Source organism: Neoarius graeffei, chromosome 10 (genome assembly GCF_027579695.1).
Source record: "Neoarius graeffei isolate fNeoGra1 chromosome 10, fNeoGra1.pri, whole genome shotgun sequence".
Taxonomy (NCBI): Eukaryota; Metazoa; Chordata; class Actinopteri; order Siluriformes; family Ariidae; genus Neoarius; species Neoarius graeffei.
The window spans coordinates 9113855-9126559 of NC_083578.1; the positions used below are offsets into that span (position 1 = coordinate 9113855).

Here is a 12705-nt window from a genome sequence, read left to right on the forward strand (position 1 = left end):
TTGGGTGTGTCAAAACATACATCTTACAGAAGTGATATTATTATGAATACAAATACATGATAAACCAGATTCAGGGATCTGCTGCGCGTGTCAGCAGAGGAATCGGATTTCCCCTCGGATTCTCATTGGCTGTTTCTCAACGAGTCTCAACGTTCATGCTACTAGCTGATGAAGAGGATCGCTCTTTGTTGGTCATATTCAATCACCAAGAAACGCAAACATGCTTGAAAATATCAGCATGTCAAAGACTGAAAATTAGTTTTGGGGAAGAAAAAAAAAAAAAAAAAACTGTTAAACTCACACAACAGTGGAATTTTTACAGCCATTAAAAAAATAATAATAATAAAAATACAGACTTATTAATGATTTATACGCGTGTGCTATTCTATTATAACATGGGTCTGAGTAAAAACGTGCGCTCAAAGTTTATAGTTTGAATTTTCACAGCACGATTAACAAATATTCAACCGACTTTTAGGATATTATAAATAAATCACACGGCTGAACTTTAAATCAGAACCAATGGAGCACTTGCATGTGACGTCACAGCCGATCCAGATTGTGACAGACGCCATCTTGTCGGTCAAACGCCATATTTCCGCCTTCTACTTCTACCTTTTCTTCTGGAAAACCCTACTATATACAATTCTACTACAACGGCTGCGGCTACAAGCTCTCCCTACCTGTGCATGTTTTTTATGTTTTTTGTGTGTATTTTTGCGTGTTGTTAGTCTGTACCGGACTTCAATATCCACTACAACCGTATGGACTTACTGGACATTGGTTTCCAGCAGAAAATGACGGTTTGTAGCGATTTCCATCGCATGCACAACATTCCGGACGAGATAGTGAGACCAGCGGGGTCTCCGTGGATTGTTATCAGAAGCAAAGCGAAGGAGGCGGCGCCGGGAGCGGAAGCAAAAGCGAGGCTGCAGGCAGAGCCGGCCTGTTGACTAAGCTCAGAAAACAGCTACTCAAACCTCCACTGCTAAACCTCTACCTCTCCAACGCCAGATCCACGGTAAACAAGACGGACGATTTGGAATTACAGCTGGAATTACCTTATTCTATTCTATAATCGGCTGGTCAGTGCTATACTAGATACTTAAGTGACTTACCCGTCCAATGAGGATTGTTATTTTCTTGTTTACAAGATGCCACATCTGAGTCGCTGACAAATCCTGAATTTCTGTAAAGATAACTGTCCAGAGATTTATAAGCACGCAGTGCTTCACCACTGAACAGCGAGGGAAAGTTGATGAGGTAATTATACACGTCTGGGTATTCCGCTGGCAGTTCAATATCCACTGACACGGTCGTGAAAACTCCGTCTGGTAAGCCATAAGGGTCACTAATCTGTAGATCGTTTATTTTAGACATATATCTAGTTATCTGTTCATTAGAAAAACGAGCCGTGTAGTCCGTCGGTTGAAATTGATCCATTCTGTACACGAGTGCAGCAGTATTCAGCTGTGTTTTTTACCGACAAGATGGCGGCTGTGTACTTTCCGGTCACATGACTGCAAGATCTCTATAGGCCATTTGCAGGAATTGGTCACGTGTCAATTTTCCCCATAGCAACAAGCCTGTGGTGGGTAAGCTAACTTGACATTCCTTAACAACCATAAGAGTTTGACTGGCCATGTGAAGCAATCCATTTCTATAATAGCTGTTTTTACCTTTTCTACTGTCTTTTTCGACCCGAATTTTCGTGTGTACGTGGAAAAAGTTTGCGGTTTTAACTTCTGTCGTAAGTTAAAGTGAATCATTGGCCGCAAAAGAGAGTTTTTTAGACTCAAGTTGGTCGCTGCAGAAAGAAATAAATCTGCTTTTTATCGACTAAAATCACATCTACAGATATACTGTATCTGTATTTATTTTCAAGAATCTTCACGCATTAAGCGAATGATAAAAGGTAGAAAAGGAGAAATTATAAGTTATAAACATACCTGAGAAATCCGCCATTTCGCACATGAATTTCTTTCGGCGGAGACCAACTTGAGTCCAAAAAACTCTTTTACGGCCAATGATTCACTTTAACTTACGACAGAAGTTAAAACCACAAACTTTTTCCAAGTACACATGAAAATTCGGGTAAAAAAAAAAAAAAAAAAAGACAGTAGAAAATGTAGAAACAGCTATAATAGAAATGGATTGCTTCGCATCGCCAGTCAAACTCTTATGGTCGTCAAGGAATGTCAAGTTAGCTTACCCACCACGGGCTTATTGCTATGGAGAAAATTGACACGTGACCAATTCCTGCAAATGGCCTATTCTAGCAACAGATTGTACAATACAGGCTACTGATATTTATAACACGGTTATTACATTTTAACGACAACCATCATGTTAAAACTCTGACGGGGACTTCTGACTGGACTCAAAGCGTTTTTCTTTGCAAGGGTGGGGGAAGCTGGAGGAGGGAGGGTGCTCAGACTTTTGCACCCACCATACTATACAGTACATGCAGCATCACTCTGTGCATTATCATGGGAAAACGATGACCTTTTATTTACTCTTACAGACGAGGGTGGGAAGCTTTAACGTTATGGTCAGGGCTCCGTCGGCTTTCCCTCGTTCCCAAAGCTGAATGATATCCAACGTGACCACATTTCCCGTCAGCATAAAAAAAAAAAAAAAACCCGCAACTGGATCTGACTGAGATTTCGGCTGCCTACATCACTCTTTTTTAACCAGTTAAGATAAATCTCACGCCCTCTCACACACACACACTGTCCCAATTCAATATAAACAAACAGATTACAAGATAAACCAATTATAGAAAAATGTGCTTCTAATCTAATCTGCATTTTTTTTCTCTCTCTTATTAACTTAAAAGTCAGGGATTGAGAGTTTATAAACCAAGCCGTTATGACGCAAATGATAACAAGAACTAATGTTTCAAGGATGCGTCACAACACTGCACATGTAACATGTACTGTAACTATAAACGAATTAAAAAAAATACAACGCGTCATTCATTCCTTAATAAGAATTCCGTCAGTAGTCGCTCTCTTGAGGCGAGTGTTCGAGATACGCCATGGTGCACTCGTATCCAAATCTAAACAAACCTGACAGTTGTTTAACAAACTAACAAAAAAGTTAAAAGGTGCGATAGGGTTTTTTGTTTTGTTTTTTTAAATACCTTACTTATCTGGTATGTAGAACATTCTCATTCTCATCTCTAGCCACTTTATCTTTCTACAGGGTCGCAGGCAAGCTGGAGCCTATCCCAGCTGACTACGGGCGAAAGGCGGGGTACACACTGGACAAGTCGCCAGGTCATCACAGGGCTGACACATAGACACAGACAACCATTCACACTCACATTCACACCTACGGTCAATTTAGAGTCACCAGTTAACCTAACCTGCATGTCTTTGGACTGTGGGGGAAACCGGAGGAAACCCACGCGGACACGGGGAGAACATGCAAACTCCGCACAGAAAGGCCCTCGCCGGCCACGGGCCTCGAACCCGGACCTTCTTGCTGTGAGGCGACAGCGCTAACCACTACACCACCGTGCCACCCTATGTAGAACATGATTTTAAAAAATATACACATCATTAAAACCCCAATAGATTATGGCCAATATAAGGGTCATAAAAGATCCTAAGGGCGGAGCTTTGTGAACGTAGGCGGGATTTATTCAAAAAAAGTCAAACCCATCTAAAGGACTAATCTTTACTTATCAGTAAAGATTAATCTTTACCAGAAGTAGCATGAGCTACTTCTGGTAAAATCATGTGCTCTGATTGGTTCCTTGGCAGGCAGTACTATCCTGTAACGCCCGGAGGTGATTACGGACTTTCTTTCCAAGGCACCACCTTTCAATGTTGCAAAAAAAAAAAGTTAGCTGGAAATCAAAAACAGCCAAAACACAAACGAGAGTCGCTGAGTTATTCAAGAAATTAGCAGCGAAGAGCATTCAGAAACCGCCAACCGCTAACATAGCTAGCGGTTTCAAAACTGAATTTGTTTAGGTGGGGTTTACATTAGACCGTATCAGCGGATCATCAGATTAACGTTTTTAAAACGATTCGCGTGCACACAGCAACGCCAATACACGATTCGCGTGCACACAGCAACGCCAATACACGGATACGCTCGGCTCCGCAGGCATCCTGCGCTCCAAATCACTCCGCCCTGAACAGCGAGTGCCCTCTGGAGGGTGCGCACTCCGGCCCTGCGCAGCTCACAGAGCGCGCGAGTGAAGCGCACGAGCAGTGATTCGGGACAAATAGCAGGAAGTGAAAGTCCGCGCTGTTTTTCAGCAGTCGCGTCACATGACCAACGCCAGCGAATCAGGAAGGTGGATGTCACAGTGACGTTGTCCAATGACGACGTCAGCTAGAGCTCAGCACAGCGTATCCTCGTTTCTCAATGTTTACACAGCACCGGATCAGATATGTAATGGGTTGAATACGTGGGCCCTGGCGGATTCAAGTTGTTCCGCCTGTGGAGTCGTTTCCCGGCGTTTTAATGTGAACGGACAGTGCATCCGCGACGAAAATGAGACGGATACGGTCTAATGTAAACACCACCTTATTCTGCATGTGTGACTCAACTATGTTACAAATATGACGTGGCTGAAAGCAGCATCACACACCTCATTATAATGAGCGTCTAGTTTAACCTTAGGAAAAAAGTCAAAGTCCTTCCCATGCCATGTGGCGTGTAGGGCGGCACCGATCTCAGTTACCGTAGCCCTCGGCCTCTCGCCTATTACATAGCTAGGGTTACAGTGCGGGGCGAGTCCTCTGGTAACCGCGAGAGTTTGACTCCCCAGTCACATCTGTATTGCAGCATGCCTTGCCAGACGGCAGTAGGTACCATTTTTAGGATGGTCTTCGGTATGACCCGACCGTGAGTAGAACTCACGATCTCCCGATTGAGAGGCGTACACATTAAAAAAAAAAAAAGCGCATATAATAAACTCCTTATTAACCTTGCTTGTGATGGTTTTACGGAGAAATATCAGAACGAGGTCTTTTTCTACATACGACACGGTGGTGTACGTGGTTAGCACGGTCGCCTCACAGCAAGAAGGTTCTTTTTTTGGGGGGGGCTTTTTTATTGTTGGATAGGACAGTATAGAGACAGGAAATGAGCGGGAGTGAGAGACGGGGAGGGATCGGGAAATGACCTTGGGCCGGAATCGAACCCGGGTCCCCGGATTTATGGTATGGCGCCTTATCCACCTGAGCCACGATGCCCCCACAGCAAGAAGGTTCTGGGTTCGAATCCAGCGGCCGGCGAGGGCCTTTCGGTGCAGAGTTTGCATAGTTAATATGGGACTGGGCGCTGTATAACAGCATGGCATGCTCTGGCACATGTGCGTGTGTGTTCACTGTTTCAGATGGGTTAAATGCAGAGATGTGATGAATAAACTTGTGTCAAGTCTGATATTTTCCCGTAAAGACTTCGCGCTCCGTTAATAACGCACAAGAACCTTTTTATCAGCTACGGAAGAAGCCGTTTTAACCGATACCTTGGAAGAATACGAGACGCCAGTCTAGAGCAAGACACGCCCCTGTGGGTGGGACATATACATGCTAGAGATTTAATTGGACGAATACAAGACGAGTACAGGATGAGTCATGGAAAAAAATGAATCTTTTTTTCATGACAAAATTTAAATGAATTTTTTTTTTACCATTGGTGGTAAGACAAAAAAAAAAAGGAACTAAAAGCCCACTTTGGATTTGAGAGACACTTTTTAAAAGCAAGCAAATACTGTAAACACTCGGAGAAGAGAAATGAAAAGAAGAAGAAGAAATAAAAAGTATGATTTGTTCTACCAGGAAATATTAAGCTCAATGTTTAGGACTTGAACTATGTATGACATGTAAATAAAATGATTATAACTTGCCTTAAAGCTTTTCTGAGAGTCTGAGAGGGACAGTAAGCACCTGGTTTTGTGTCCTTACCTCCAGTGCTGTCGAAGAGCACAAACAGCACACATATGATGTGGAAGTGAGAAGATAAAACCACAGCCATGACTCGACTGAACCGAACCGAACCCTTTAATTCCCCCTCAGGTTGTGTTTGGGTTCTTTCTCCAGGCGTCAGGGACAAACAAAAACTCCTCCTCCTCCTCCGGGAAAGCTGGAAACAAACTACCTGCTCATTTTCTCTCAGTTTGTCTCTGTGTACAGCTATTTAATCAACAGATACAGGTTCCTTTTGACAAATTAACATTTTACAAAGTCATCCGCTCATCAATGGCGCCTCCGTGCTCTTAAAGCCCGCACCAATAACCAACCGCTCGACGCGAATTTCCCAAGTAACCCAAAGTCCACAGGGCTGGACTGCGCATGCGCACGGAATCCTTTCGGCGCTTCCATTTCCGATAATCCCCACCTCCTTCTCTGTTCGGATTGGCTGACAGGAAACGTGACCATGTTCTGATTGGACAGTACCGTAGTCAATCTGTTTTAATAGCCTGCTCATACAAATAACCTGCAAAATAAAATACGAGACCAGGGCCCTGTACTACGAAGCGGGTTTTCTGGCTTACCAGGGTAACTTCGAGAGTAACTTGATCACGTGCAGCGTAACTTCCCGATTAACCCATACTACGAAAGTTGGCTATGTTCAAACCGAGGTATGCTGCCATGGCAACTTACGCTGCATCTCAAACCTGCTCGTCTCAGGTTATGTTCTTGGTTAACCCGAGGTTTCCGATTAACCACACCCTTTTTAAACACCACCTCTCCACCGACATTTCCTCTAGAGACAATGCCAGCGTACCTGGATGACCCGTGCGATATCGGAGCGCAGATTAGAGATGGGATTTATGGCTCTTTGATGGGATCCGCATCTTTGTGATCCGTTCTTTGAAAAGAGCCGTTCAAAAGACTGGCTCATTTGGCTCTTTTTAAATATGTATTCAGTTTTAAGAAGACAGCGTCTAAAGAAGCCAGATCCCTCTGCTTAGACAGTGACATCAATATTTCTGGACATACCTTTTATATAAAGCAACCTAGACTTACATTATTGTAACCCCTAAACGCTCATAAATAACCATTAAAAAACAATGAGGGCTTCAATGAATGTCCATGCAGAACGGCTTTTCTGTAAAAAAAAAAAAGAACCCACTCAAGAACATAGTTATCAAGAACGCAAGAATATTTTATAGAAAAACACTTGTTTTACAAAAATATTTAAGTCTGAGATATAAAATAGATACAACTACAATAAATATAACAAGAACATTTTAATAGAAAAAAACTTATATTAAAAATATTGAAATTATAACAAAAATAGATACAACTAAACAGTCAGATAAATAGATAAAGCTATAACAAGAACACAAGATTATTTTAATAGGAAAAAACAATTAATGCAAAAAATATATTAGAAAAATAGATACAACTAGACAAACAGATAAATAAATAAAATACACAAAAATAGAACAAACAAAATGACGATAGAATAAGTTAAATGAACGTCCGTGCAAAGTAGTTTTTCCACAATATTATCATTAATATCACACAACTACATTATAAACTATATACAAAACAATTTGAACTATTAGGCAAACAGATAAAACTTGAATAAATAAAAGGCAAATGCTGTTTAGCCTACTTCTTGTCCTTGGGCAAAAGCTTTTTCATCTGAAACACAGTACAGAAAAAGAACGACACACACACACACACCATTATGAATGATGTTTTTATATTTCATTTTCACCTGTTGCCAGGTGCGTTTGGCACTGCTGTTGCCTCTGAAATGTTCACAGGACATACACCAACTTAGTCAAAGGGACTGAACAGTCAGTCATCCTAATTCATGTGACTCTGTGCACATATCAGTTTAAGTAGGCTACTCCATGAATTTACCATACCAAATTTTATTCAGGATTTTTCGGACATTAAACAAGCTATATATGACTGGGGCCACGTCGAAGGACCATTTTCTGTGACTTGTGATTGATCATGAAGCTTTCTCTCATCCTATACTTCTGTTCTGGAACATGTAGAAGGGAGAATGTACTTGCGCATTTACCCGATCGGCAATTCGTTGCCAACATGCTTGCCACTCCTTATTGGCAGCCGCTGTGTTAGATTTTGCTCTTAATGTTGTTTTGAACTCCTCGTAGCTTTGCATTATGACAGCGCATTCTTCCTCCGTGAAGTGCGGCGGCCGTGCCATTGTGAACAGTGGTGATTTGCGCTGATAACCTCCCCTTTCACGTGAACACGCGTTAACCCTGATTAGGTTAACACAGGTTCAACAAATCAACTTCATAACTGGCGTCGTAGTACCGTTTAACCCCAAACAAGATAACCAGGTTTTGTCAACCCCGGTTTAGCGGGGGAACCCTGGGTTACTTCTGGGTAGGTTAACCTCCGTTCGTAGTACAGGGCCCTGGGCTTTTCAAAGTGAGGAAAATAAACCAGAATAACTTACTCTTGCGGACATTTAGCGAACTTCAGCTCGCCTTTACCAGAGACAAAATGGATCGATTTTTAGTACCTAAAGCTACAGTGAGTGAGGAGACAGAGTCTGGGCCAAGCAAAAAAAGAAGGAAGTATGACCACGATTATTTAAAGTTTGGATTTTCATGGACTGGATCTGAAGATGCTCCACTGCCACAGTGTGTTGTCTGCCAAGAGGTGCTAGCTAACGATGCTATGAGATGTTTAAAATGTGTAAAACAAGATGTTTAAAAAAAAAAAAAAAAGCACAGATGTTTAAAATGTGTAAAAAAAAAAAAGAGGTTTTAAAAAAGCACAGATGTTTAAAATGTGTAAAAAAAAAAAAGATGTTTTAAAAAGCACAGATGTTTAAAATGTGTAAAAAAGAGGTTTTTAAAAAGCAGATGTTTAAAATGTGTAAAAAAGAGGTTTTAAAAAAGCGGATGTTTAAAATGTGTAAAAAAGAGGTTTTAAAAAAGCACAGATGTTTAAAATGTGTAAAAGAGGTTTAAAAAAGCACAGATGTTTAAAATGTGTAAGAGGTTTTAAAAAAGCACAGATGTTTAAAATGTGTAAAAAAAGCACAGATGTTTAAAATGTGTAAAAAAGAGGTTTAAAAAAAGCACAGATGTTTAAAATGTGTAAAAGAGGTTTAAAAAAGCACAGATGTTTAAAATGTGTAAGAGGTTTAAAAAAAGCACAGATGTTTAAAATGTGTAAAAAAAAGAGGTTTTAAAAGCACAGATGTTTAAAATGTGTAAAAGAGGTTTAAAAAAGCACAGATGTTTAAAATGTGTAAAAGAGGTTAAAAAAGCACAGATGTTTAAAATGTGTAAAAGAGGTTTAAAAAAAGCACAGATGTTTAAAATGTGTAAAAGAGGTTTAAAAAAAGCACAGATGTTTAAAATGTGTAAAAAAGAGGTTTTAAAAAGCACAGATGTTTAAAATGTGTAAAAAATGAGGTTTAAAAAAAGCACAGATGTTTAAAATGTGTAAAAAAGAGGTTTAAAAAAGCACAGATGTTTAAAATGTGTAAAAAAGAGGTTTTAAAAAAGCACAGATGTTTAAAATGTGTAAAAAAGAGGTTTTAAAAAAGCACAGATGTTTAAAATGTGTAAAAAAAGAGGTTTTAAAAAAGCACAGATGTTTAAAATGTGTTAAAAAAAAGATGTTTTAAAAAGCACAGATGTTTAAAATGTGTAAAAAAGAGGTTTTTAAAAAGCAGATGTTTAAAATGTGTAAAAAAGAGGTTTTAAAAAAGCGGATGTTTAAAATGTGTAAAAAAGAGGTTTTAAAAAAGATGTTTAAAATGTGTAAAAAAAAGAGGTTTTAAAAAGCACAGATGTTTAAAATGTGTAAAAAAAGATGTTTAAAAAAGCACAGATGTTTAAAATGTGTAAAAGAGGTTTTAAAAGCACAGATGTTTAAAATGTGTAAAAAAGAGGTTTTAAAAAAGCACAGATGTTTAAAATGTGTAAGAGGTTTTAAAAAAGCACAGATGTTTAAAATGTGTAAAAAAAAAAAGGTTTTAAAAAAGCACAGATGTTTAAAATGTGTAAAAAAAGAGGTTTAAAAAAAGCACAGATGTTTAAAATGTGTAAAAAAGAGGTTTAAAAAAAGCACAGATGTTTAAAATGTGTAAAAGAGGTTTAAAAAAGCACAGATGTTTAAAATGTGTAAGAGGTTTAAAAAAAGCACAGATGTTTAAAATGTGTAAAAAAGAGGTTTTAAAAAAGAGGTTTAAAAAAGCACAGATGTTTAAAATGTGTAAAAGAGGTTAAAAAAGCACAGATGTTTAAAATGTGTAAAAGAGGTTTAAAAAAAGCACAGATGTTTAAAATGTGTAAAAGAGGTTTAAAAAAAGCACAGATGTTTAAAATGTGTAAAAAATGAGGTTTTAAAAAGCACAGATGTTTAAAATGTGTAAAAAATGAGGTTTAAAAAAAGCACAGATGTTTAATATGTGTAAAAAAGAGGTTTAAAAAAGCACAGATGTTTAAAATGTGTAAAAAAGAGGTTTTAAAAAAGCACAGATGTTTAAAATGTGTAAAAAAGAGGTTTTAAAAAAGCACAGATATTTAAAATGTGTAAAAAAAAAGATGTTTTAAAAAGCACAGATGTTTAAAATGTGTAAAAAAGAGGTTTTTAAAAAGCAGATGTTTAAAATGTGTAAAAAAGAGGTTTTAAAAAAGCGGATGTTTAAAATGTGTAAAAAAGAGGTTTTAAAAAAGATGTTTAAAATGTGTAAAAAAAAAAAGAGGTTTTAAAAAGCACAGATGTTTAAAATGTGTAAAAAAAGATGTTTAAAAAAGCACAGATGTTTAAAATGTGTAAAAAAAAGAGGTTTAAAAAAAGCACAGATGTTTAAAATGTGTAAAAAAAAAGTTTTAAAAAAGCACAGATGTTTAAAATGTGTAAAAAAAGAGGTTTAAAAAAAGCACAGATGTTTAAAATGTGTAAAAAAGAGGTTTAAAAAAAGCACAGATGTTTAAAATGTGTAAAAAAGAGGTTTAAAAAAAGCACAGATGTTTAAAATGTGTAAAAGAGGTTTAAAAAAGCACAGATGTTTAAAATGTGTAAAAAAAAAAGAGGTTTTAAAAGCACAGATGTTTAAAATGTGTAAGAGGTTTAAAAAAGCACAGATGTTTAAAATGTGTAAGAGGTTTAAAAAAGCACAGATGTTTAAAATGTGTAAAAGAGGTTAAAAAAGCACAGATGTTTAAAATGTGTAAAAGAGGTTTAAAAAAAGCACAGATGTTTAAAATGTGTAAAAGAGGTTTAAAAAAAGCACAGATGTTTAAAATGTGTAAAAAAGAGGTTTTAAAAAGCACAGATGTTTAAAATGTGTAAAAAATGGTTTAAAAAAAGCACAGATGTTTAAAATGTGTAAAAAATGAGGTTTAAAAAAGCACAGATGTTTAAAATGTGTAAAAAAGAGGTTTTAAAAAAAAGCACAGATGTTTAAAATGTGTAAAAAAGAGGTTTTAAAAAAGCACAGATGTTTAAAATGTGTAAAAAAGAGGTTTAAAAAAAGCACAGATGTTTAAAATGTGTAAAAAAGAGGTTTAAAAAAGCACAGATGTTTAAAATGTGTAAAAAAGAGGTTTAAAAAAAGCACAGATGTTTAAAATGTGTAAAAAAAGAGGTTTTAAAAAGCACAGATGTTTAAAATGTGTAAAAAAGGTTTTAAAAGCACAGATGTTTAAAATGTGTAAAAAAAGATGTTTTAATAAAGCTCATATGGTTTAAATGTGTAAAAAAAGATTTTTCAAAAAGCACATGTTTAAAATGTGTAAAAGAAAAAATGTGTACAACCATTTTTTTAAAATATGAATGGAACATTAAGTATAGCAACAACAAAAATTGTAAGGGAGGCGCTGTTGTTTATTTGCTCTCTGAGGGGGGGCTGACTCTCCCACACTTTGAAAACCCCTGAACTAGACTGTATGATATTTTAAAACGTTTTTCAACTTTCCACCTTCCTCATATCTTATTCTTTTTATATTTGTATATGTAAATATTTAATGTAATTTATCTAGAAGTTTTTTCTCCATTTTTCTATTCTCTTTTTATCCTGTAATGATGCTGGAATCTCCGCTTCTCTGAGGGAACCCTCCCAAAGGGATCAATAAAGTTCTATCTAATCTTAATCTAATCTAACTGAATTAGATAACTAAGATAAAACTGTTTCCGCTTGTATGTATGTTGTTTTAATTATTAGTTTTCTTGCTTCCCTATTTTTCCTTTCTATCCATTAGTTTACAGTATTTCCTACATAATTTATTTTCAGTTTTTGTATTGTCAGATTGTTCCCTTTGGTAATTTCTCTGTTCTTTGCTATATTTAATAGCATAATAACATGATCATATTGGTTTTGTACATTTGTACTTTTTCAAGTTATTTTTTTAAAATAAAATACTGTATGTTGAACATAATTAAACTAGATTTGCATTTCCTGAAGGAAATGTTAGTGCTTCCAAAGCATAAAAAACAGATAGATCAAATTATAGAGAGAATAAAAAAGTGAAAGAAATGGGTTATACAGAGTTTAGATGCAAGAAATTAAGGCCCACTTTACACGGGGACGGTATAAAACAAAAACGCAAAAGTCCGTTTTTGTTCTCACTTTTTTCCGCGTCTACACGACCGTTTTCAAGGAGGAAATCTGCGTCTATACGGTGACGCATAAATGTCTCCGCTATGTCTGCACGCATGCGCAACGTCTTCCGTCTTGTCTGATCTGCACATCTGCACCGCTGTTCTGTCAAGTTATCCTACCAAG

The 12705-nt window shown here is 37.1% G+C and overlaps 1 protein-coding gene across 2 annotated transcripts in view; it reads right to left on the bottom strand.

Annotated features, from left to right (window-relative positions):
* The window catches only part of adam9 (ADAM metallopeptidase domain 9), a 68922-nt gene extending 62597 nt beyond the window's left edge, over window positions 1-6325 (bottom strand). For both annotated transcript variants that reach the window (XM_060931231.1, XM_060931230.1), the window contains exon 1: window positions 5931-6325. In XM_060931231.1, coding sequence (XP_060787214.1) covers window positions 5931-6000 — 70 coding nt within the window. In that variant the 5' untranslated portion in view covers window positions 6001-6325. The remainder of the gene's footprint in view (window positions 1-5930) is intronic.
* Between the last annotated feature and the right edge of the window lie 6380 nt (window positions 6326-12705).